We start from the raw sequence: 26,138 nt of genomic DNA on the forward strand, positions 1-26,138 counted from the left end.
AACAACAAACGTAAATATTGTTAGACGCGCAATATGCTACCGCGCTTTTGAACAGGTATGGGGCTTTGGTGTACTCCTGCATAACGTCCGCAGGCAGTTTGCTTAGAATCTGTTCTTTTGATTGGTAGTTGTCTCACTAATTGTCTAAACAGATGGTCTGATATGGTCCGACCGAACCATCGGACGCAGTTCGGTACCTCGCAATATTCGATAGTATATAGCATTGTCCGTTGCACAAAATTATATACTACGACTATCGCACAACCATCAAATCTACCACATTTGATGGTTGTCCGATAGTCCAGCTGTACTAAATCCGACTCTATAAAGATTTTTAAGCATAATACTTAAAGCAAGAACATATAATATACATTAGTATATCGGTGTTGTGATCTTGAACTTTCTGTCTGTAAAATGCTCAAAGTACCCTGAGAAACTTTCATTTAAAAGTAAATGAAACTTTGTAGGTTTTCCTCCTTTTTGGGACTATAATATCCAAATATGTCCAGTTTGGTATCTTTGACTACTCTCATTATCAGTTATAACGATTGTACCAATATTGATGCCGTAATGTACCTAATTAAGCAAAAATATATACTTAGTAATGATGTTCTAATTTATAACTCCTCATTACGATTCTAGAAAGAGAGAAACCAAATCGTTTATTGCATTTATTATAGTCTAATATTAAAAATGGTGAAATTAAAATTAAAAACTAGTGATCATCAAAGCTATGAAAGACAAGGTGATAAAGACAACATTGATGAAAGTTCTCCTTTGATCAATAATAATGATGCTGAATACATTCAAGTAAAAGATAAAAATGTCTAAGAAAATTGAGCATGTGCATGCAAAATATAACTATTGAACCAATTTTAGCTTGTTATATCATGCCAAAGAAGTTGGAGTTATTAGCAATACACAATCTAAGCCTCGATTAAGTTTGCCGGGTTAATTTAAATTTTAGTTTTGATGTGTTTGAAGCATTAACTGCTAGAAATGTTCAATCAACCAAATTGCCCCACTCTCAACTCATCGCCTCATCTACGTTTGCCTAGTTTTGCGTTGTAGTCCCCCATGACAACGTTGAAATGGGTCTTCGGAGTGTGAATGGCTGTTGAGATGTCGTCATACATAGCACCTACCTCCTCGTCTTAGTGTGTCGAAGTCGGAGCGTAAACCTGTATGACCTTCAACGAATACCGTTCAGTAATTTTCGAGACGCTCCCCACCTCAGTTACGGTGTTGAAGAGAGACTTGTGAACGAGGAACCCGACACCACCCTGGGACAGCTGGTCGCCTTCCCAGAAGTAGAGGATGTCTCCAGAATTTATGATTATCGAGTCCTCATCCTGTCTTCGGACCTCAGATAAGCTCACGACATCATTGTTTGTATCTCTTAGTCGCCTCTTACGACACCCACGAGAGGAGATGGGGTGGAATATGGGCTATTCTGGTGCGACACCACACGCTAAACTCGCTTATACATAGTATGTGATAGTTCACGACAGTACACACAAAGTGGGTGCTATTTAGTAATAGCTTATATGTTATTATTCTCCCTATCATCTTTTGAGTTTAGAATATGATTGGTTAGGTGGCAGTCTTACACACATTTTTAATACATCCGGATATTATAGCATTAATTTTTAACCTTTATCTTAATCCTTTAGAGGAAATTTTTTGTACCAAATTCGAGTTGCTGTATCAACAAACAAGAGAGAGAACGATTATTTATATAATTTGCCTCAGAATGCTTAAAAAATCAGGCATAGAACAGAACAATACAGTAAGAATATAATAGTAAAATTGAAATTTACACATTTATTCTGTTTTAATCTTTATTATTATCTAATCTCTTAATACAATTTTAAGTACCTGTCAGACGTAATCACGTAAGAACATTATAAAGTAAAACATACTTATCATTTTTTATTTTAAAACAGTTTATCGTAGATTGTTTATATATTTCATAACAAGTCCAGTTGTATATCAGCAATTTTATATTAGTAACAGTTCTATCAGATATAGTGCAAAATTATGTAAAAATGGAAGAAAAAGTTAATCAAAATAATGAAAGGGAACAATTCACAGAATCAGACCCACTTAAAGAAAATGGCGGAGAATTCAAAGAAAAGAAATCATTTAAAGAAAACTTTTTATATGCAGTTAAGAATGTGACAGTAGAGCCGGTAATGATATGCTACGTAGTTTCATGTGTTTTGGCTATATTGACTGGGCAAAATTTAAACTTAGAGAAGGCATGTCGAGTTAATTTAAATTTTACAAAAGATATCTGTGATTCTCTGAAGAGCCAAACGCTGGAGGCTGAGAATGAATATGAAAGAGATGTTCAGATATTGGTAGCGAGAGCTATGGCATGGAGAACCTTAATAACAGCCACGCTGCCATGTATAACAGCTTTGTTTGTCGGATCATGGTCTGACAAAACTGGATACAGAAAAATATTTATAATTATCCCAATAATTGGCCAAACACTGTCCTGTTTCAACGGAATTCTGCATTATTATTTCTTTTTTGAACTGAGTCTTGAAGCGTATGTGTTCAGTGATGCCTTAATAGACGGTTTATCGGGTTCTTTTTGCGTTTGTTTTCTAACAATCTTTTCTTATATAAGCACCATTACTACAGTTGAAAATAGAACTTTTCGATTGGGTCTTATTAATTTTAGTATGTCTGTTGGCTTTCCTATCGGCATGGGATTGAGTGGCGTACTTTTGAAGTATTCTGGTTTTTACAGTGTTTATTCATTTTGTGCTGTTATTCATGTCTTAAATTTTTTGTATACCGTTTTTATTTTAAAAGATCCAAAACGGGACGAGGGACAGAAACAGGTAAGAAATATTAAGCCCAAATACATTATATTTTCTTATATTATAACTATATTACTTTGAGTATATAATATCCTAGACCTTACCTAACCCAACAGACAGAACAACTGAAATGGCGTAAGTATTCGGGAATAATGTGGTCTATAAATCTATCGGAAATATGCAATCAAAGTTAATGTGTTAAAAATGAAACCAAAGCGTATTTCAGAATGAATTTATTATTTGAAATAATAAAAAATGGTTAGGATTAATATCGTAACAGCTTATAAATTACGTCTTTATTATTGCTAATTCTTTAAATTGGATTATTGTATGAGAGTGGACATTTCAGTATGTTATCCTTAAGAAATTGACATAATATGCAATTGCGGACTTTTCTGTAGATCTACAGTATGGAAAAATACGTTTTTTAATTCAATTTCTATTAAGCCCCGCCTTCTCTTAAGCATGCTTGCTGTCTTATTCTGTCCCAAACGCAATGCAATAAGTGAAAAAAATATAGGTATAATATTATTTGTAATATTATGTAACTTTAACAGAAACATAATTATTCGCAAAACTAAGTGATCAAAACTCAACTTCTTTTACATATTTTTTTTAATATAATCGAAAAGTTTTGACTCGGATTGTCCTTCAGTTGATCTGTTCCTCCATCCCTCATTGCTACAATTAATTTCTATCAATCAATAAAAACATTTGTATTGGGTTTTTTGCCTTGAGAGATGAGAGAGAGAGAGAGAGTGTTTAATGTTCTCATAATGATATTATTTTTGCAAAAGAGTTTTATTTTTTTTATTCAGCGAAATTATGTATCAGTTACATCATAGAACCAAACCCACAAGAAAGGATACGAAAACTTAATGTAAAATGCAATTACAATTGTATGCGTTTTAATCATCTTAAATGTATTTTATTCAAGACAATAATGGTATATAAATACTACACTAAAATATTGGCTTAGCTTAATATGTTATCAAATCTTAAACTGTGTATAATAAATTAATGCTCTGAGGATTATTCCTTATGATTATATCATGAAAAACTGAACTACCGATAAAACTAAGCTGAGTATACATATATGCAGTAGAATAGCTTAATAGCATTAACAAATGGTCGGGTTTGGTACGGCATGAGCATCGGACGGTCCGGTGAGCGTCTCGCACCATTTGGTTCGCCGTCGTACTCGGTACGATCCGGATGGTACAAATATATTTGTGTGCGATGCACCATGCGACATACCATCGCATATGGTCCGCTACCGGATCGCATCCGATGGTTGGGTCGGACCAAATCCGACTATGTGTTTAGACTATAAGGGAGATAGTGACCAGTGTAAAACTCATAAATTCCATATGTGTTATCTTCCATATATCTTAATATAATGACGTGAAAATGCTAAGTACCACCGGCATCAACTTGTCGTCTGGCATTCCAGAACCTTGAGTTTTACGAGTAATTTATTGCCTGGTATAGCCAAGTTTTTCTGAACCGATACGACTTTCCTTTAAACATAGAGCATAGTCCTAACTAACTAACTTAACTTTGCAGATGTCTAGAGGCGTTTACCTCACCACGTTCCACCACAAGATCCTGTTGCCCGTTTGCCGCCTCTCATTTAAAAAAAAACATCACTCACTATCAATTATCTCACCGCTGGGTTTTTTTACACAAAAATAAGGTACGAGACGAGCAGGACGTTCAGTTGATGGTAATTGATACGCATTGCCCATAACAATGTAGTGCTGCTCAGGATTCTCGAAAAATCCAAAACTTCTGAGCGGCACCACAACTGCGCTCATCACCTTGAGACATAAAATGGCAAGACATATAAAGGCACCGTTCTGCACGATGTGGTACCAATATTCTAGCCGGAATCCTGTGCTCATTGGTAAATGCCCTAAGAGGCCTCTTTCTTTACTGCCCCGGGGAAGCACAGGGCTGGTCTATCTATCCATATGTAGAAGTAATATACTTAATACTTTATTTTATTTCAGCATGACAAAAAAGGTCTTGTGCATTTAACACGACTATATTTTGACATTGCAAATATAAAAAATACGTTATTAGTTGTGTTCAAGAAAGGGTCAAACAACAGACGTCTCAGAATGTTCGTATACTTGGCGGTGGCAGCCATTCTGTTTGGACCGACACATGGTAATGTTATTTTACATTCTTTACAGAAAAAAATAAATAGGAAGCATTACACAGTGTTCTCATACCAGGCGATCATAGTGAAGAAGAGATTGTCTTATGTATGATGCGAATATACCTTAAATTAAATAATATTCTGACTTCATGCCCTTGGCTCCACATAGATACCAGAAAAACATAAATATCGGTGATAGTAATGTCTTTCATAGCGATTGAAATTATGTTTTAATCTAGCAACATGTACCAGGACTTTATCTGCAGCTTAGAGCAATCTTAAAATTATTTTACAAGTGCTGACCCGTTGTTTATGTGTGTTCGTTGGTGTTGGTGGTTGTCTTTGTGCTCTGCTACGCACCTCCACTCGTGTTGACCAAGGCATAGTGGGAGTTTCATTGGGCCTCAGCGTTGTACGTGTGTTAGCAGATGTTTGTGCATGCATGCAAAGTTTGAGAAAAGGCATCACAACAACCATGGTGTTTTGTACACGTGTATGTACTATAAGTTTGTAGAGTTTCATCATTTTTATAATAATATTCTTCATCATTTTTGAAGGTTTTACTTCTACCACGTGTAAATTGCAAAAAAAATTATTTCAGGTGAATTAGCGGTCATGTATATATCAACGCGATACAGATTCAATTGGGATGAAGTTAAATTCGGCATATTCCAAGCATACAACTTTGTTATGCATACGTTAGGTTGGTAAATATTTTATTATAATTGACATGATATTATGTTTTCTGAATTCTACAGAAATAATTTCAACTAAGCGTTAATTATTTTTTCCATCATATTTATCCCAATAATGTAATAACAATATTCATATTGGGACAACCTTCTATATCTACCAAGGAGTGCTGAGACGTAACACAAGCTGTGCTTGAAAGTATTCCTACTCTCAGTTCTAACATATTTTACGAACGGTGTTTCGTTGCCCTGTTGGAATTTATTTATTCTAAACAATTAATGAACGAGATAAAAATATACATATGACAACGAACGTATTATTTAATTTATACGCAGCTAACTGACTCAAATAAATATAAACATTGGTACCGAAGCGTGTAACGTTATGAGATTTTTTTTTTATGGAATAGGAGGACAAACTAGCGTACGGGTCACCTGGTGTTAAGTGATCACCGCCGCCCACACTCTCCTGCAACACCAGAGGAATCACAGGAGCGTTGCAGGCCTTTAAGGAAGGTATACGCGCTTTTCTTGAAGGTACCCATGTCGTATCGTCCCGGAAACACCGCACAAGGAAGCTCATTCCACAGCTTCGTAGTGCGAGGAAGAAAGCTCCTTGAAAACCGCACTGTGGAGGACCGCCACACATCCAGATGGTGGGGATGATATCGTAACTTGTGGCGTGTCGTGCGAAGGTGAAATTCGGCGGCGGGAATCAGGTTGAACAGCTCTTCAGAACACTCCCCGTGATAAATGCGGTAGAAGACACACAATGAATCAACGTCTCTACGCAACGCCAAGTGATCCAGCCGTTCACAGAGCGCTAGGTCCCTGACAATTCGAGCTGCTCTGCGTTGCACGCGGTCAAATGGATCAAGCTGATACTGGGGTGCGCCAGACCAGAGATGACAGCAATACTCCATGTGAGGCCGGACCTGCGCTTTGTAGAGCGCTAGAATGTGGGCCGGCATGAAGTATTCCCGTGCTCTATTTATGACGCCCAGTTTCCTCGAAGCCAATTTGGCTTTGCCCTCCAGATGGCCACGGAATTGGCAATCGCTCGAGATTTCGAGACCCAGTATATACTAGATATACTCGTATATACTAGGCGAGGCTTTAAGGGAAGTGTTCTCGAAGAGCGGTGATACGGCAAATGGGATTTTTTTAGTGGTAAACGCGCAAACTGGAGTCTTCTGGGGGTTAAATTGGACAAGGTTCAACTTACCCCATTCCGCGACCTTCTCGAGAGAGGACTCGATAGAATACACAAGTTTCTCCCGGCACTGCTCGACGTTTTCCCGAGAGAGACCTGCATGGCCCGTGTATACGGCATCACCAGTGCTGTCGTCTGCATAGCAATGCATGTTGGCGGTGTCCAACATATCATTGATATGCAGAAGATCTTGCTTAAGCTCTCGGGAAGCCCAAATGATGGAAGTTTTGCGAGGAGTGCCTTGTGCCATACACGATCAAAGGCCTTCGCTATATCCAGACCAACTGCCAGGCCTTCCCCCTTGCTTTTAATAGCCGCCGCCCATCTATGTGTTAGGTATACCAGAAGATAGCCAGTCGACCGAACATGGCGAAAGCCGTACTGCCGGTCGTTGATCAACTGGTGACCCTCAAGGTATACCAAGAGCTGACGGTTAATTATGCTCTCCATGATTTTGGATAGTAGGGAGGTAATAGCAATAGGCCTGTAGTTTGCCGGATCCGAACTGTCTCCTTTTTTTGAGATCGGATCGACAAGGGCTGACTTCCATGAATCAGGGACTAAGCCTTTTGAATAAGAGTGCCGGAATAAACGCGTTAGCACCGGCGTCAACTCAGGGGCACACGTTCTAAGTACGATTGGAGAAATGCCATCCGGCCCGCTCGACTTCCTGACGTCCAACGAAAACAGAGCTTGCCTAACAGTCTTCTGTCGGAACAGTACTTCAGGCATGGAGCTCTGACACCGCGGGATAGTCGGCGGTGTTTTTCCGTTGTCATCAAGAGTCGAGTTGGAGGCAAAAAGGGTGCACAGGAGATCGGCTTTCTCTTTTGCCGTATGGGCCAGGGTGTCATTCCTCATGTGCAACGGCGGAATGGACGGCTGGTTGAAGTTACCAAGAGTAGCTTTCGACAACGACCAGAACTTGCGTGTTCCGGTCGGGTAACTGAAAAGCTGCTCGCCAATTTTGACGACGTACTTAAACAATCTGGAGGCACGGTTATATTTCCTCTTCAGAACTTTGCAGTTCGGATCCTTTGAGCCTAGTGCCGCAACCCATCTTCGATACGCCTGTTTTTTGCAGTCAGATGCTGCTTTAACTGACGCATCGAACCAGGGCTGTGATCTGCCACCGATCGGTACTACAGAGCTTGGTATAAAAATATCCATGCCCTGCAGTATCACATCGGCTACTGCAACGGCGCAATCACTAGGATCATCCGAAGGGAAACAAACCCTGCCCCAAGGGTAGGGTGCAAAAAAGGAACGCATCCTATCCCAATCTGCTGACTTGTAGTGCCAAACGCGGCGGGTCGCTGGTGGTCTACGACGTTGGCGTCGGATAGGCACTACACTCCTGACCAGGCAATGGTCGGACGTTCCGAGAGGGGCGTCGACAGAGACCTGGTAACCATCGGGATGTGTAGTCAGCAGAAGATCTAATAAGGACGGCATGTGGCTATCCACATCCGGGAGCCGCGTTGGCGACTCAACCAATTGGGACAGACCATACGCCAATGCAAAATTATGCACAGATCGCCCTGCGTAGTCTGTAGTACGTGATCCAAGCCATTCGGCATTGTGCCCGTTGCAATCACCCAAGACTACGATTTCAGCGGAGGGGATCTGAGCAAGCACGTCATCAAATGCCGCTTGAACGCAGCCCATGAGGTGACCCGTTTCTGCGTTACCACTATGGGACCTGTAGACACACGCATAGATGCGGACGTGGTTCTCTAAATCTACGCGGAGCCAGAGAGTAGACAGGTCCCTACCCTCAAAATTGCCCAGACGGCAACGGCAAATATCCTCCCTAACGTACACACATACCGCGGCATGACGCATGCAATTATGCTCAATTTTGTACTCGGGGTACGTTAAATATGACGTATCGCTAGGTCGAGATATCTGCGTCTCCGTAAGGAAACACAAGGCCGGCTGCGCCGTCTCAAGGTGGTGGTGGACGGCGTTTAAGTTGGAGTGAATTCCCCGGATGTTACAAAAGTCCACGTTAAGCGTGGAGCGGAGTGCCGTGGTGTTGCTGCCCTGTTTGTCCTGTGACATACCCGGTACTGTGCTCTCCCCAGAATACGAGGGGCAGCCCGAGCGCGAATGCTCGGGGAGGGATTCTCCGGCTCTACAAGATCCGGTACCCTCCTGGGGTAGTTTCTCTTTCAATACCGCTCTCATATTTTGTTGGGGGGGAAGGACGGGGGGGAATGGCCTCCGGTCCTCGACACTAACCTATGCGAAACATAGCGGCACTAGGCCGCTACTTCACGCCGGTATTCTGTGCGAGTGTGGTAAGTAACCCGGACGAGTCTGGCCCGATTGTGCTGACGTCATAAGACGGCAGCGTGACTCTCCCACTTCCAAAAAGCCCGTAGTCGCCTCTTACGACACCCTTGGACCTGGGGCTACCCTATTCTTTTTACGCCCCGGGGCAGCACAGGATATATTAATATATTAATGAGATATATTAATAATTCAGTCATTTCAAGGATTTTAAACTACAATCTGTGGAACAACTAGTGGGCTGAATTTTTAAAAATTATTTACTCTTAAATAATAAAACCTCTTATTTCACTAATTATCTTGGATTGTTCCTACTAAACATATAAAAAACGCATTTTGTATTCTACCTCAAAAGTGTTGGGGAAACAAGATCATCGTCATAATGATGTCACTTCCTCAGCGGTCTTCTCTGAAATCGGTTAATCTGATAGAAAAATGCAAGAGGCATTATTGTAGATAATTTCAACAATTTTTATAACTACCTCATTAGACCTCCAAGCAATAGATCGCGAGATTTAAGTAGGTCACGAGGAATTTATCTTAAAAAAAATTTTTTTTTGGAAATTTTCAGTGTCAATATATTCAGAATTATGCAATGGTGCAATTGGAACCTCCACTTTAAGGATGTAGTTGTTTTACATCCAGTATTTCCTTGTTATTCCTCGTTTTCCATAAAAAGAAATAAAGTTCAAATAAGCCGTTACATACTTAATACGGTTGTGATAAGTTTATATTAAAATGTAACTATTTTTGTTCCAGGAACAATCATCTCAGTTGCTATATTTAGTAAGTGGTTAAGATGGCATGATGCCGTCTTGGGTATTTTTTCAACTATAAGCAAAATTGCGTCATCTTTCGTGTACTGTTTTGCTCAAAATGAAAGGATCCTCTATTTAGGTAAGGTTATACATTGGTATAAATATAGAGGATGGCGTTTTGTGTGACTTTACGTAAGCGTGATGACAAAACTCAATCGTCATTTTGCAAATTTTGGTGGTTTTTGTAATGTGTGTACAGCGTAGATCAAGACTTATCACTATCTCAATGCACAGGGATTTATTAACCTTTAATTAGGCGCGCCAATAAACTAGCTTTGTTAGTCGCGCGGGGTCTGCAATTACCCCAAATTGATAGGTATGAAATAAGAAACATTTTAATTAGTAATCAACTTTAATTGCTTTTATTCTACTTATTTCTTATTAAACTTTTAGTAAAATACAAAAAATCTCAACAAGGTATTTAAAACAGTATAGAAATATGTTTTTCGTAAGTACTATAATAATTCAACAATTATCACAAATTTTCTTTGAATGATCGCCACAGATAAATTTGTTGCACATATTGTAATATGTGACCGCAAAGTGTACTTTGCGGTCGTTTTCCTGTCGCCTTTTCGTTGACAGATGTAGCAACTTCCTCTTTTTATTGAATGTAATCCAGTGTTAGACGTTGAAGGAGTCGCAACTTCAGGTTCTGCCAATCGCTTTTTCAAAGCACTAGCGCAGGGACGAAACTATTGCTCGCGCTACTCTATGTGCATTTACTAATTTTGTTGCTTACAATTTTAGAAAAATTCGTCTATTTATGGCAGCCTCATTGTTGTTGAAGTTATAAATAACGAATGCATTGAATAAATGAAAAAAGATAACCATAAGCCATCTCTTCGTCCGCCGAGCAACTTTATATGTGGAACACAACTTGTCATGAGTGTCTACGCCACCCTTTATTTTATTAGAAAATAAAATCATCTCCGGCTTCTTCAATTCTTCCTCGTCTATCATGTCATCATGATGCATAGACGACAATAATAACTTTAGATTTTATTGAAACATAGGAGCACGAAGTCAGTTCTTCATGAAAACCAAATAATGTTGAGTGTACTTCACGACATCTGGCAGGTAAAAATGCTTGTGGTATTTCTTTTTTATTTATTCTCAACGTACCTACTATTGTCAATTAGTCTTTCAAAAGGTCTTCAACTAACTCAACACTAGTGAAATAATCATCCATAGTATATTACGTCCTGTATTCTTGATTGCTTCTGTCAATCATTTGACGAGACTTTTTGTGTCATTAGGGATATTGTAGGGCCCGTTTGGCTGTTTCCCTGCGTAAACTTCAAATTTCTGGAGAAAGGTATCAACCATTACATAATGCTTTATTCCATATTTGCTTAAAATCATAAAATAAAAAATATTTATTTACCTAAATTTGAACTAGACTATAAGTCACGCGGGGTCGCCACGACCCCAAGCCCCTCCATGCAGCACGTGTGATCAACTCCGCAGCACGAGCGACACAGAATCGAGAGGGGACAAGAGAGTTAGGAAGCTAGCAAAAAATTCAGGTTGACAGCGTTAATAGATAAAAAACTAACCTAACTTGAAGATCACTTGGGAGCACGCACATCGAGCGCATCCCTGCTCTTCCATCCAGTCTACGTGAAACGACTGGGGTGGCTCCGGCCAGTTCCAACCTTCGCCAGTCTGTGTGAAAAGAACTTACACTTATATTCGTTTTATATTTACTTATATTCCCCGAAAAACATCGCCAACGCCGTACGCCCAGCACCCCTCGCCTGAGACTTTTTACTCGTCTAATTATAGTCCAAACGATGACTTTTGTGCGTGAGAGAAGTGGATTCTTGCGAATGGGCGCTATTCTAGGGGTGAAAAGTTCTGATGGCGCGCATTTTACGAGTACTTCTAAAAGACAACTTTAATGTTACACACATCAAATCATGATTACACGATAATTAGAACTAATATATTATATATTTTAATTACACGTGTCATATATATCTTACAATATAATCTTTGTTATCAATCAAACTACATTTTCTTAGAAAACAGTGTCTATTTACTACGCAATATTTTTGTTGCATAACCCATACATGGCCAGAACTATTTATGGATTATAATTTTAGTTATTTCTAGATACTTGTATATTGTTACACACTTAAATCAGAATTAACTAGTTTTTTGAATAAATAAAACTGTTAAATAGGTATTTTGGGGGTGTTCGAAAACGAAACAAGGGGCAGTTATCGTTTCTACGGAGTAGTATTCCACTGTATTCATCCTCAGTTCTTTCCACCGAAGGGTGACCACGAAAGAAAATACAAGGGTTAACTTCAATAATCATTTCATCTCATGATAAAGGTTATCCTAAGTAATTTCAAGAAAACCTTTTTACTAGCTTCAAATGAAAGAGGAGGTTTGCAGTTCATCAGAATCTTTTATCAAATGAAATCACAAAAATAATAAAAAGGAAACAATAATTATTTTATTAACTTAATTAATTTTTATATATTAATTAGCTCATATTCTACATATGTCATTCAAACTATATAATAATCTTTCATAATATTTTTAAACTTTCTCCAATAGCTACGACTCCCCATTTTATTTCGTTTTAATTGTAATAAATTCTACAAAAATCTTTATAGAATTCATAAATGTACAAGCCAGTAACAATTTGGTTGTTCTCTTTTCAAACTATTTATTTCACAGATGCTCAATGTTTGTTGAAAGTTTTAGATTGCAAGTAGAAATAATATCCTTGGCTTGTGATATAGGACATTTTTAACCGACTTCAAAAAAGGAGGAGGTTCTCAATTCGTCGGTGTGTTTTTTTTTTTTAATGTTTGTTACCTCAAAACATTCGACTGGGTGAACCGATTTTGATGATTCTTTTTTTATTGGAAAGGATATACTTTAAAATAGTTTGGTGACAGTAAAGTTAGGTTCTGATTACGGAATCCATGGCAAAGTAACGGAACTCTTCAATTAAGCGCTTACGATCAGTGCTGCATTGAAAATATTTGTATATCTACACATATTTAGACAAATTCTTAGTTAGTGTACCTAAATTATTATAAAGGCATGGAAAATATTAGGTTTCGTAAAACGTAACTCTAAGTAATTTAGAAACACAGCTACTCATATATGTCTATTTAACACGCTTGTTCGAAGTACTTTAGAGTTCAATATCATAATATGGAACCCTTTCTATAAATGCCACATAAAACGCATGGAAAAAATTCAAAAATCATTTACAAATTTCTTGTCATTCAAAGATGGCCGGCCTCTCAAATCGATCACGTTACCGTGAGAGATTAAATCATTTTAAGATGGTTTCTCTGACCAACAGACGAAAGCTTCTGGACCTTTGCGGCCTTTTTAAAATTATACACGGATCCTTAGAACCTAACATAATATCTAACTTAAATTTCTCCATTCCAAGATGTTTCCCAAGACAACCGATTAAAAAAATATTTTCAAATAATTACTCTAGAATGAATGTGAAACAATACGGTCCTTATAATAGAATATCTACAACATTCAATGATATCAACGATCATGCCGTTGACATTTTTCACGACACGTTTAAGTCATTTAGAAATAAAGTTTTAGAAAAAATAACGACCACGGTAGATAATAGTTTGTATTAGATTGTTAATGACTTATTAATTCTTACATTTATTTTTTGTAAGTTCACACTTACAACTTTATAATTATTTACATTGTATAGTTTCTAGAATTAAGATTTATTACTAAGTTACTTAATTTTTTCATAATTAAAATGCTGAATGTACCTAATTAGAATAACCAACCTGGAATTAGTATGTAAGTGCAAATCAATTGTTAATGTTAAGTTGAGTTATTGTTGGTACATCTTAAATAAAAAATAAAAAATTCACTAAAAATCCAAAAATTAAAACATTTTAACAAAAAAACAACCGACTTCAAAAACACTATTCCAAAACAATAGATATAATATGCACTACAAATAATTGCGTAGTTTTATACAATCTAATAAATAAATCGAATTCTAGTTACGATTATTGTAATTTTTGGAGTCGGTGTCATCCAAGATAGGTTTGTAACTACATACATAGTTATAGGTGAGATGTGCTTGAGTCGTGAGGAGGCGAGAGGCGAGAGCGGGTCGCGGCGGAAGGACACCAATTACATACCTTATTCAACTAAAAAAGTACTTACGATACATCTGTCAAAGAGAAACTGTTCGAGCAAGTTCAAATTCAAATTCAAATATTTTTATTCAAAATAGGATCCAAAATCACTTATTGAACGTCAAAATCTACCACCCATTCAAAAGAGACTGCCTCAGACCTGAGAAGAATGGGCGCAAGAAACTCAGCGGGCTTTTTTTTTAATATAAAATATGGATTACAATGTAATATCGTACAATAAACATTTATAATTAAAGAGCCTGAGGGTGTTCACTTTATTCCCAGTCCGTGGTGTCATTAAGAAAATCGTTTATGCTATAATAACCTTTCCCACACAAACGTTTTTTAACAATTCTTTTAAATTTCGTAACACATTTGTTTTGTACATTTTCTGGGATCATATTGTAGAAGCATATACATCGCCCAGCAAAAGACTTACTAACTCGACCCAACCGAGTAGCAGGCACAACAAGTTTATGTTTGTTCCTCGTGTAAACATTATGAATGTCACAGTTTCTAGAAAAATCCTCAATGTGCTAATGAACATACAAAACATGTGTAGTGTTTCGATTTCGAAATACTGGGCATATATGGACGTTAATGTGACGTGGCTTATAAATTAACATATATCTTAGCTACTACAATAATATTGTTGCATAAACACTTTTGAAGTTATACTTGCTTAGGCGCGTTCATAAAGTATTAAATACCTCCTTTATAACAATACTTTTATGTAAAATAGCACGAGGAATATTTTTTTTTGTATTTTTGTTTTGTTACGCCAAAGAAGTATAACTTACAAACTGGAAACGCTCCTCTGATTCCTCTGGTGTTGTGAGAGGGTGTAGACAGCGGTGATCACTTAACATCAGGTGACCCGTACGCTGTTTTGTGCTCCTTTTCCATAGAAATAAACTTGTAACGTGCGTGCACACTTTCTTATCAATTAAATTCTGTTTTAGCTCCAGTTATAGACATGTTAAATGGCACATCTTTATTGGCAATAAGGTCAATAGTATCAAAACTAGTTGCAACAGACGAGCTTGGTAAGTATTACGTTACTTAAGTTACATACTCATCACAGTCTGTTAGATTGTTCAAGTTAACACCTAACAGCAGTCTATATTCTTATCATTTAACCACCGGACATCTCGTCAAAAAGTACTCAACTTCATAATGTAAAATTGAGATATTATTATACTCGTTTTAATTCTAAGAAAAGTATTGGTAGTGGTCATTATATAGTTTTGTGTGATTTCACTCCATAAATGGTCGTTTTTATTCTAAGGCTATTCCCAATATTACAACATGTTTCAGGACTCCATATGCAGCTTAGAGGTTCATGCACAATGCAGGTTTCACTTCAGACATGTGTACTTTCTACGCCCGAAGTTTTTTATATAGTCAATTTGATTACAATGTTTCTCGTTAAACGTGCTAGAAAAGGTTTCTATATTTACAGGAAAAGTGAACTCAATATTCGGCTTATGTGAAAATCTCACGCCACTTCTTTATATACCGATGTATACCAAAGTATATACATCTACAATGGAGGTGCTGCCTGGTGCAGTCTTCCTCGTCGGATCTGCTATGGTCTTGCCAACTCTTTTTGTATTTATGTAAGTATTTTATAATAATATAAGAGGTATGAGAATGTAAGAGAGGAAATTTTTATCAGCAAAATTTAAGAATTATTTTTATGGAGAACAATTAACTAACTAAAGGTCTTCATTGATATACAATTACTGAGGCGAACACCAAGAATAAACTAAACTATACAGTCTTTATGTGAACCTTATTGGTACGCCCACAGGGTACGCCACTACCTAAGATTGTGTTAGATAATATATTACTAACTAGCTGATGTCCGCGACGCTTTATATTCTATAAAGCACTTTTTTATAGTAAACACAGCAAATGTGCTTTGAAAAATATTGATTGTACAGTTTATGCTTATCCACGATCTTATATATGTATAGATATATAACATAATTATTATTTCAGATGGCTACTTTATGAACACAGAAGAAATATACATAGAACTAAGAAACAAGAAGCAAATATGCTGAAAGAAAATTAAGTTTACTAAATGTTTATAGTTTCTTACTACCGAAACAATAAATTATTACAATTGTTTGAATTTTTGACCATTATTTTGACCAGAAAATTATAAAATGAAGAAACTGACTTATTTGATTTATAAAACAAAACAAAAACAGGATATAAACAGGATTCTTTTTTGAATTTCACATGATGGCTTAATCTTATAATAAAAGATCATAACTGATATACAAATGCAATAGTGAGTGGGTCTGTTTGTTTATCTTTCACGACTAAACTGCTGATATTCTGTCAATACAAACAAAATTATTTACGAGTTGAAAAATTAGCCTCTAATATGACCCTCTGATATATTTACTCGGGTGCCCAACATGTTTGGGCAATTCAAATGAAAATTTCTTATGCGGAATTTAGTGCTCCACTGACGGTGAACGCTGACCGTCGATCGAGCAGTTAATAACGAATTAAGTGACATTAGAATTCTTCACACAAGATGCCGGGTTAAATTGATAGTAACGTATTTTGTTTACACGACGGCACCTCGTGTTAGAGCGAGACATAGAGTCGAATTGGCTTAGGATATAGCTTAGCGGAATTAATTTTGGATTTTTTTTATGGAAGGGGAGAAACAACGAGCTCATTCTCTTGCCAACACCAGGAATCACAGTGTTTATTTGAAGGTCCCCATTGATTTTCTCCCGGAAACACTGCACAATGTAAATAATTCCACAGCTTGGCTGTACGGGGAAGAAACTCGAAAACCGCAATGTGGAGGAACGCCACAGCATTTAAATTTACATTCATAATTGCGAAGGTAATGTCATCTTGCATAATACTTTACATACTTCGATAATATCATTAAAAATGGGGTTAAGATTCTACTAAGCAGCAAATATTTTTTTATAGTCTTAATAGTTTTTATTTTTTAAACTAAATTTAATTTTAGTATTCTGAAATGTTAGTTAGATAATACCAGGATGTTCAGAAAAATCATATTAATTTTGTATGTTTTAATTTCAATGATATTTGATATCAACGTAAGTAAGGCTGTCGTTAAAATCTAATTAAATAATAAAGAACTTCCGTCTTCTATGAACTTCAACTCCAAAAGGTAATTTTTATAATTTTTGATGTGTCCAACAACAAACAAACAATATAACTATAAAACTGAATTATTATAATAAATAGTAACAAACTATTTACGCCATATGAACACATAAACTACCATTCAAAAACAACGAACGTAAATATCGTTAGACGCGCAATACGCTACCGCGCTTTTGAACAGGGATGGGGCCTTGGGGTAGACTGCTGCATAACGTCCGCAGGCAGTTTGCTTAGAAACTGTACTTTTGATTGGTAGTTCGGAAGTGTTACTATTACATCACTAATTGTCTAAATACATGGTCGGATTTAGTACAGCTGGACTATCGGACGGTACGGCACAATACTTAAAGCAAGAACATATATATGTACATTAGTACACCAGTGTTGCAATCTTGAACCTCCTGCTCATCGCACCCTGAGAAACTTTCATTTAAAAGTAAATGAAACTTTCTAGTTTTTTCCTCCTTTCTTGGACTATAATATCCAAATGAGTCCAGTTTTGTATCTTTGACTAATCTCATTATCAGTTATAATGATTGTACCAATATTGATGCCGTAATGTACCTAATTAAACAAAAATAGATACTTAGTAATGATGTTCTAATATATAACTCCTCATTACGATTCTAGAAAGAGAGAAACCAAATCGTTTATTCCATTTATTTCATTCAAATATATTTACAATGTTGAAATTAAAATTAAAAACTAGTGGTCATCAAAGCTATGAAAGACAAGGTGATAAAGACAACATTGATGAAAGTTCTCCTTTGATAAATAATAATGCTGAATACATTCAAGTTAAAGATAAAAATGTAAGGATATCAAAGAAAATTGAGCATGTTATTAAAAATATAACTGTTGAACCAATTTTAGCTTGTTATATCATGCCAAAGGCATTAGAGTTATTGGCAATACAGAATCTAAGCCTCGGTAAAGTTTGCCGAGTTAATTTAAATTTTAGTTTTGATGTGTGTGAAGCATTAACTGCTAGAAATGTTCAAAATTATACGAAAAATGAAGAAGAAGTCCAAACTGTCATGGCAGGTATACAAGCTTGGAAAAATGTAATACAAACAATCATTCCTGTTTTCATAATACTGTTCGTGGGAGCTTGGAGCGACAGAACTGGAAAACGTAAATTTTGTATTTTAATGCCTATACTTGGAGAATTACTGAGTTGTATTGGATTAATTATAAATACGTATTTCTTTTACGAATTGCCTGCTGAAGTAGTAGCATTAACTGAGAGCGTTTTTCCTGCATTCACTGGAGGATTCTACACAGTCTTTTTGGGTATATTTAGTTATATTAGTGATATAACTACAACTCACGAGAGAACTTACAGAATTGGTATCGTTATTTTGTGCTCATCTATTGGTCATCCTTTAGGGATTATTTTAAGTGGAATAATGTTGAAATGGATTGGGTATTATGGAGTGTTTTTGATATCAGCTGGATTATATCTATTTAGTTTAATATACGGTTTATTTTTCCTCCGTGACCCTGAATTTAAAAGCAGAACAGCGGTTAGTATATCTGTAGTAACATTCTTAAATTTAACTTATGTTTTTTATATTGGTAATATTCCGTCAAGTTTCTTACACATTCAGAAAGCATATCTTAGTAAATTTTTGTTTTTCAGAATAAGAGTTGCGGTAATTTTTTTAAAGAAATTTTTGATGTTAATTTGGTGAAAGAAACATTCACTGTTTTATTCAAAAATGGCTCAAAGAATAGACGACTGCGAGTTTGTCTGCTTTTAGTGTCAGTATTTTTAGTGTACGGGCCAATTCAAGGTAAGTTTTATAAATACAGAATGTAAGATACTAATTTTCATTCAATACTATGCAGAAATATGTGTTCTTGTTCTTTTTAGGGGAAAATACAATGATGTATCTCTTTTTTAGATATAGATTTAACTGGGCTGAGTTAGAATTTAGTTGTTGGAGCTCTTACAGAATGATTACACATCTGATTGGTATGTATTAATTATTTACAATTTTTGTGTAAATTTTCCCTTGTAATATAATAAGTCTTTACCATTATATCACATATTTGATTTCCTGGCAATTATTTTAAAGTTTGTTTTACTTTATTCTTACGGCTTGTCATTTGGAAAGATAATCATATTATGTTCAGTGATCCTTTATTTTAATTAAATAGTTATATTATTCTTAAATTATTTTTCTAAGTACATACACATGCTTAGTTCATTTCCAGGGACCACATTCTCAATATCTATTTTAAGTAAAAACTTAAGGCTCGATGACTCCCTGCTGACAATTACTTCATCGCTGAGCAAAATAATAGCATCGGTAGATTACGCTTTTGCAGAAACTAACTTTGGAATTTGGTTGGGTGAGTATAATAATTCTTTATTTGCATAATGTGTGTATAAATATACGAATACTATACGAATCAACACATTAGCCCAAAAGGGCATGCAAATTACATTAGCCCCACGTCATTATATAATAATAAAATTCTAACATTACAGCACATAATATTTCATTGTTACATTATATACAAATATACATACATAGCATGTTGTATATGTAATACATAGCATTTACACAAAATATACATGTCATATACATAATATTATGTTGTCAAAGTTAAACACATGATTATAAAAAAGAAAATCAGAAGATTAAAAAGTCAGATACTGCATAGAAATTTTAATTTATTAGCCATTCCTATAATTGAGTTTTAAAAGATTAAAAAATACCGATATTCATCATTTTAATATATATATATATATATATATATATATATATATATATATAGTACGACATGAGGTTCACTTGATAGTAGGTGATGGAGAGACTTGCAGCCCATATTTCAATTTGAATAATTATTTTAATAAATATATACAATCAGGCAACTGGAACTTTTCCCTCAGATTCCGGAGCGTTATTTCAATATACCTCGCTTGTTTGTAAATGAAGTCGATTTAAATCAAACAAAACCTTAAACTTAGCTTGCCAGAGATGTATTAAAATCAGTTCAGCAATGAATAAAAACAGCCAAACCGGTAAACAAATTAAAAACTGCGCTCAAAAAAATCGACTTAAAAAAATGAAAATTATAAAATAGCTTAATAACTATTTAATTTAATACACCTCTTATGCTAATGTTATACCTTAAATATTAATAAAATACTATGATTTTCATGTGTTACCTATTGATCGGGTTTAAAATTAACCAATCAGAAGGCTTGACGTCTCACACTGCTAAATTGATTTGTAATATACCTAGATATATTACAATATCACTATAATGTACCCGTGACATTACAATGTCACTAACGGCCGTTCCCCATATTCAGTCAATCTCTTACTTGAGATAAAACTCGTAAGTACGTATTGTATCGTTGACTTTTCTGTCCCAATAAACTTATCGATGGTAACTCACCTTATCCGTGCACGCTGTCTGACAATGGGACGACGTATAGCTTACCAGCGATATACAGTTCGTATTATATAGTATATGTATGGAAATTACAATTCACGCGTCCCAATATAAGGCGATAAAAATGACTTATCGGGTATATTGAGACAGCTTCAGATTATTGACAGCTAATTATCAGTAATTTACTACTATCTACTGTCAGGTAGAAGGTAGTAATTTATCTCTATCTGTAGATAGTATATTGGGAACGGCCGTAAGACCAGGCCGTCGAATTGGAAGAAATGAAGGCAATTGACAATCTACGTCTAAAATATCACTAGAGAACTAGTAATAACACGGCTTTGACAATATACCTGCGACATATTATATAGAATATATTCTAAAGCAATATTTTTTATGTATTTTATTTAGCACCATTACTGGAGATTTTGACCGGAACAGCCATGATTGCAATTAGGGCGATAGCAAGTAAAACAGTTGACGGTGAAGAAATAGGTAAGTGAAATTTAAATATAGTGTATTAAAATAATATAAATTAACGGGTAGACGCAACATGCTAACGCAATGCACATAAATGACATTCTAAATCATACGAATAATATTGAATTACTAGCTGGCCCAACAGACGTTGTTCTGTTCAAAATAAAAATAAAACAAATTGATTTACTGTCTAAGCCTGGCGTTGTGCGATCTGTCTGTTATTCCCAAACAACTGAGAGTTATTTCAGTCAAAAAATGTTAACACAAGAAGTAATAGACCCAGTCGTTAAAGTTTAAAATAATTTATAAGTTTCTGTGCAATTTTCTAAATTTTGTTCAACCTTCTACGAAGTATTAGAAATCAATTAAAGAAAGATTCTCAAGTAACAGTGTGAAAATCGGTCACTCCAAAAACATACGAGTGCTTGAGACTAGGTAACTTTAAAGTGTATAAGATGTAACTGTTTAGTGTTTAACCTTCTTTACTTGTAGTACTAACTGTTACTTTTTCACAACGGAAAACATTCAATGCCGTCCTGCAACCACGGCATTCATGAATAGTAGCTACAATTGCTCTTATTAAGTTTTAAAAATTTAAAAAAGAGTTTCGGATTGCTTTTGGTGAAATAATATATCTAGGGTGGTTAATAAGTGATGCGCACACAAACATACAAATAAACAGTCACAATTTCAATTTTTTTTTTATTATTACTCGCTTTATCGAGCTATTATTTAGGTAAAATCCTTAATGAATTGATGATACGAGTTTAGAATATAATATAATTATCTAGACGATTTATGTTTCAGGCAAAATGAGCTCACTATTTGGCGTAGCTGAAGCTATGACCCCAATGATATATGGCCCCCTCTACTCAGCTTTCTACATCGCAACATTTAAGGTACTTCCCGGTGCGATGTTCCTACTGGGGGCTACTCTAACACTCCCCGCTATTTGTATACATTGGTAAGATTTCAACCCTATACATTAAAAAATATGACGATTATGGCAGTCAAATTCAAAGTCAAAGAATATTATATTAAGGGTGCTGTATCTGCCAACGGCCTTGAGTATCTGGGCTGAGCAAGATGTCTTCCCCGCACCTACCGGGCCCCCGCTATTATTCGCTGGCCGCGCGGCCACGCTACTGGGCCATCGTTGTGTCGTGCGTGCGGGCTGCTGTTGTCGAACTATCGATAATTTGGTTATCGATATATGATTTATTATATAAGACGGAAATAATCTATAAAATCTAAAGGGCTATCGATATAACATTGAATATTTAGGTTCTATTATATTATAGTATTACTGTGTATCGAAAATATCGATAGTTTATTGATATTATTTGGCTTCAATTATCAGCTGTTATGATAACCTATTGATAGAGGACTATTGAACTGAAACACTTTTGCGTCTCCTCTCATTTATATTAGGTAGGTACATTTTATTTCTATGGTATAACTCGGGCGAATCAACATGTTGCCTGGCTCAAATGTCGTTTGTGCAATATGCTCCTTAATAATAATTTTGACTCCATGGATATGTTTGGGATGTCGATGCCACAATTTAAAAGACTTTGCAACAGTGTTATTTTTAATAGTTTTAATTATATATATGGTTTGTTTGTTTTACTCATATTCAACATAAGAAATAATTTGTATTTTTAACATTTATTAATCTTTAAAGTTCTTTGCGTTTTTTGTACTAAAATTATCTTTAATAATGAAACAGAGCTGTACATACCTGTAAGAAAGCTATTCTGTTCATAATGTTAGTTTTATATTTTTCTTATTTTTGTTTAGTTTAGACTAGCTTGTTGGTGTGTCTATAATAAATAAATAAATAAATACAGTGTGCAAAAAAGTTTTTGAAGTGAAACTTCATTAGGCGCATGAGGGTTTTTTTTTACAAATGAAACGGAAACGGAAGCGTCACGGAAATTTGAGACGTTTATGTTCAAGAAGAGGAGGTAGTTTGTGATCAAGTGAGAGAGCGATTGACATCGATTGAGGAAGAGTATTTCTTACTCTCGGGCTTCCCTACTAGCATTGTATCGTGCAGGTTTTAAATCCAAGATGGCTGCTGCGCAAAATTATGATTTTAACAGTATGGATATCGTATACGAGGTTATCGAGGCTGCGAAGAACGAATTAGGGATCATTTTCGAAAACGAATATGGCCGCCGCGCAAAATTATAATTGCAACAATATGAGTACCTTATTCTAAAATAAAACAAGTGTCACTAAAGCGGGATGCGCGAATTACTGCACCATAAAATTACAACAAGTAGCGTGACCTCCCGTGGGTCCGTGCGCGCGTCGCCCGCGCACGGACCCACCCATGCGAATTTATATAGAAAACAAGGAATAGTTATTTTTAACCTAATAAGTCATTACATTGAGTCACTTTGTGAAAAATATCTAGCCAAAAATTTATGCGAAAGAAAAATACTGAAATTCAATGCCGTTTAGAAGTAGTTACAAAAATTCAAACAAAAAAGGCTCCACTTTGATATTTTTTTTTCATCTATATAACATTATAAGAATATTTTCAAACGTTCAAACTAAATTAAAAAGTGCAATAAATAACATATATTTTTATTGTTGATTTATATTCACTCAATAAAGAACAGTTACACGGAGAAAACCACTTATTGACATATACACAAGCCTTAAATTACATAGTTAACTTAAAACGAATGATAAGAATTTTTGTTAAACTATTATTGACCTTGTTGTGAACATTTTGAAAATCGGAATACTTTTGGATTTAAAAAATAAACTTCGTTGGGCGCTCTGAGCAGTAAATTTCTGTTGGATTTACTTTACCCGAATGAGCCTTAGATGATAGAGCATATTATCATTAATACCAACAATAAAGGCAAAGAGTAAAAGTAATAGTAACAGAAGATTCACTAAGTTACCATATAAAGAAAAAGCAAATTGATCATAACACATAGATACTTATAGAGTAACTTCTCAGGGTTGATGCACAATACACTAATAGAACAGTACCTAGTGCAACTCAGCGGTCTCCTTGAAATTTATACCTACATCTGGGTACATCAGCGCTAGGGTGGGTACATACACAAAGATTGACGACGCGGAGGATGCGGCGGAGCTAATTTAAATCGAACAACACAACCAGTCTCGGCAGCCGCGGCGTACGACGTGGCACTCAATAGTTTTGTCTTTCCAAGATTGCTTAGCGGCCGTATAAGTTGTGTGTATGTGTGCGTGCGTCGATTCAGGTGCTCTAGTGTCAAGTTAAAATATTGTTCTATTACTGTATTGCGGGTGAGGTGCGCGAATAAGATAATAGGCGCCATTTTGTTCCTTCTTAGCTATTTACTCGTAGTTGAAAGCTCGAGGATTAACTTGACATGACCAAAATACTGTACAATTTGCACGGTAACAGAAGAAAGAATTACCTACTTACTTTGCAACTAGGTACCTAATGTCTGCGATTGTTTAGTTAACGGGGTTCGTGTTTGAGAGGAATTTGTGTGATAAAATAAGCAAATAATAGAAAATTTAAATTCCTATGACTGAAACAAAAGCGGCACGCCTGTCGCCATTGGCTATTGACAATATTTTCGTACCTAACGCAACACACGCCTGTTAATGTGGCTCAATGCGTGTTTAAGATGAATCATCAAATGAGATCAAGTAACCACTTAGATAGCCGTTAGCTGCTCCTAACCGAACAGGCACACAATTTCAAAAATTTAAGACTATCGTGTTGCAAAGTACTTACAGGAAATCTTGTAACCAAAACCTCACTAAACAATCTTATTTTTAGGTGGCTGTACTTCGAACACACAAAAGATAGAAAATTGGAGGAGACTGACACTAATAATGACAATCTTTGTCATATGTAATAATGACAAAGACACATAGAAAATTATAAATAGTATTAATTGGTAGTGATTTTATTTTTGTAATGTATTTCATATTTTATGTCCAAGAGTACGTGAAGAGAACCGTGTTTTCTTATATAATAAAACTATTAAATAAATATTTAATATACATGAAATATAACAGAATTTCCTTATTTTTAAATTACTTTCCTATTTTTATCTATTTATATAAATTATATAAGTTGTTGTGGGTATTTTTCAAACGACTAAGATAGAACTAAATAAGGGTGAATCAACGTGAAGTAAAGAATAAATTATATTATATTATGTGCAACTCAATATTTACATTCAGACAGATCTTCGAGTGGTTCTGTCCGCTATGGAACTGAACAGGCGGGTTTAAATACTTTAATACAACTAATTGACTATACTGAATACCTTTGGAGAAATTAAATGAGTTAGGTTCCAAGGACAGTCAGAGAATGTATGCGATGACCAACTTATTTATTTAAGATGTACCAACAATAACTCAACTTAACATTAACAATTGATTTGCACTTGCATACTAATTCTAGGTTGGTTATTCTAATAAGGTACATTCAGCATTTTAATAATGAAAAAAATTAAGTAACTTAGTAATAAATCTTAAATCTAGAAACTATACAATGTAAATAATTATAAAGTTTAAGTGTGGAATTACAAAAAATAAATGTAAGAATTAATAAGTCATTAACAATCTAATACAAACTATTATCTACCGTGGTCGTTATTTTTTCTAAAACTTTATTTCTAAATGACTTAAACGTGTCGTGAAAAATGTCAACGTTATGATCGTTGATATCATTGAATGTTACCACCAACTTGCAATAATTGGTGCCAAAAGCACTAAATTCGTCTCTAAGCCCCTCTGTTTGTCGTGGAATCTTGTTGAATCAACACTTTATAAAAGAATGTATGTAATAAGCTCTAGAGCAACACTCTGGGAACCAGATCTAAAAGACAACTCGAGACGCACTAGGGCTTAGGGAATAATTGTTTATCCTTCTTCT

The 26,138-nt window shown here is 35.5% G+C and overlaps 2 protein-coding genes across 2 annotated transcripts; both read left to right on the plus strand.

Annotated features, from left to right (window-relative positions):
• Positions 1-1,960: 1,960 nt before the first annotated feature.
• On the plus strand, positions 1,961-16,313 carry LOC126975968 (proton-coupled folate transporter-like). The gene is made up of 7 exons (XM_050824133.1): positions 1,961-2,855; positions 4,847-5,006; positions 5,600-5,701; positions 9,958-10,095; positions 15,136-15,219; positions 15,636-15,792; positions 16,178-16,313. Exons 1-7 carry the CDS (start codon positions 2,049-2,051, stop codon positions 16,251-16,253), a joined length of 1,524 nt encoding a protein of 507 aa, XP_050680090.1. The 5' UTR covers positions 1,961-2,048; the 3' UTR covers positions 16,254-16,313.
• A 2,179-nt stretch (positions 16,314-18,492) lies between these two features.
• On the plus strand, positions 18,493-25,209 carry LOC126977534 (solute carrier family 46 member 3-like). Its single transcript, XM_050826409.1, has 7 exons — positions 18,493-18,879; positions 18,984-19,137; positions 19,218-19,319; positions 19,562-19,699; positions 21,164-21,247; positions 22,040-22,196; positions 25,032-25,209. The coding sequence occupies exons 1-7, from the start codon at positions 18,493-18,495 to the stop codon at positions 25,108-25,110; spliced, it is 1,101 nt and encodes a 366-aa protein (XP_050682366.1). The 3' UTR covers positions 25,111-25,209.
• Positions 25,210-26,138: the final 929 nt, after the last annotated feature.

The sequence above is a fragment of the Leptidea sinapis genome, chromosome 1 (assembly GCF_905404315.1).
Source record: "Leptidea sinapis chromosome 1, ilLepSina1.1, whole genome shotgun sequence".
NCBI classification, from domain to species: Eukaryota; Metazoa; Arthropoda; class Insecta; order Lepidoptera; family Pieridae; genus Leptidea; species Leptidea sinapis.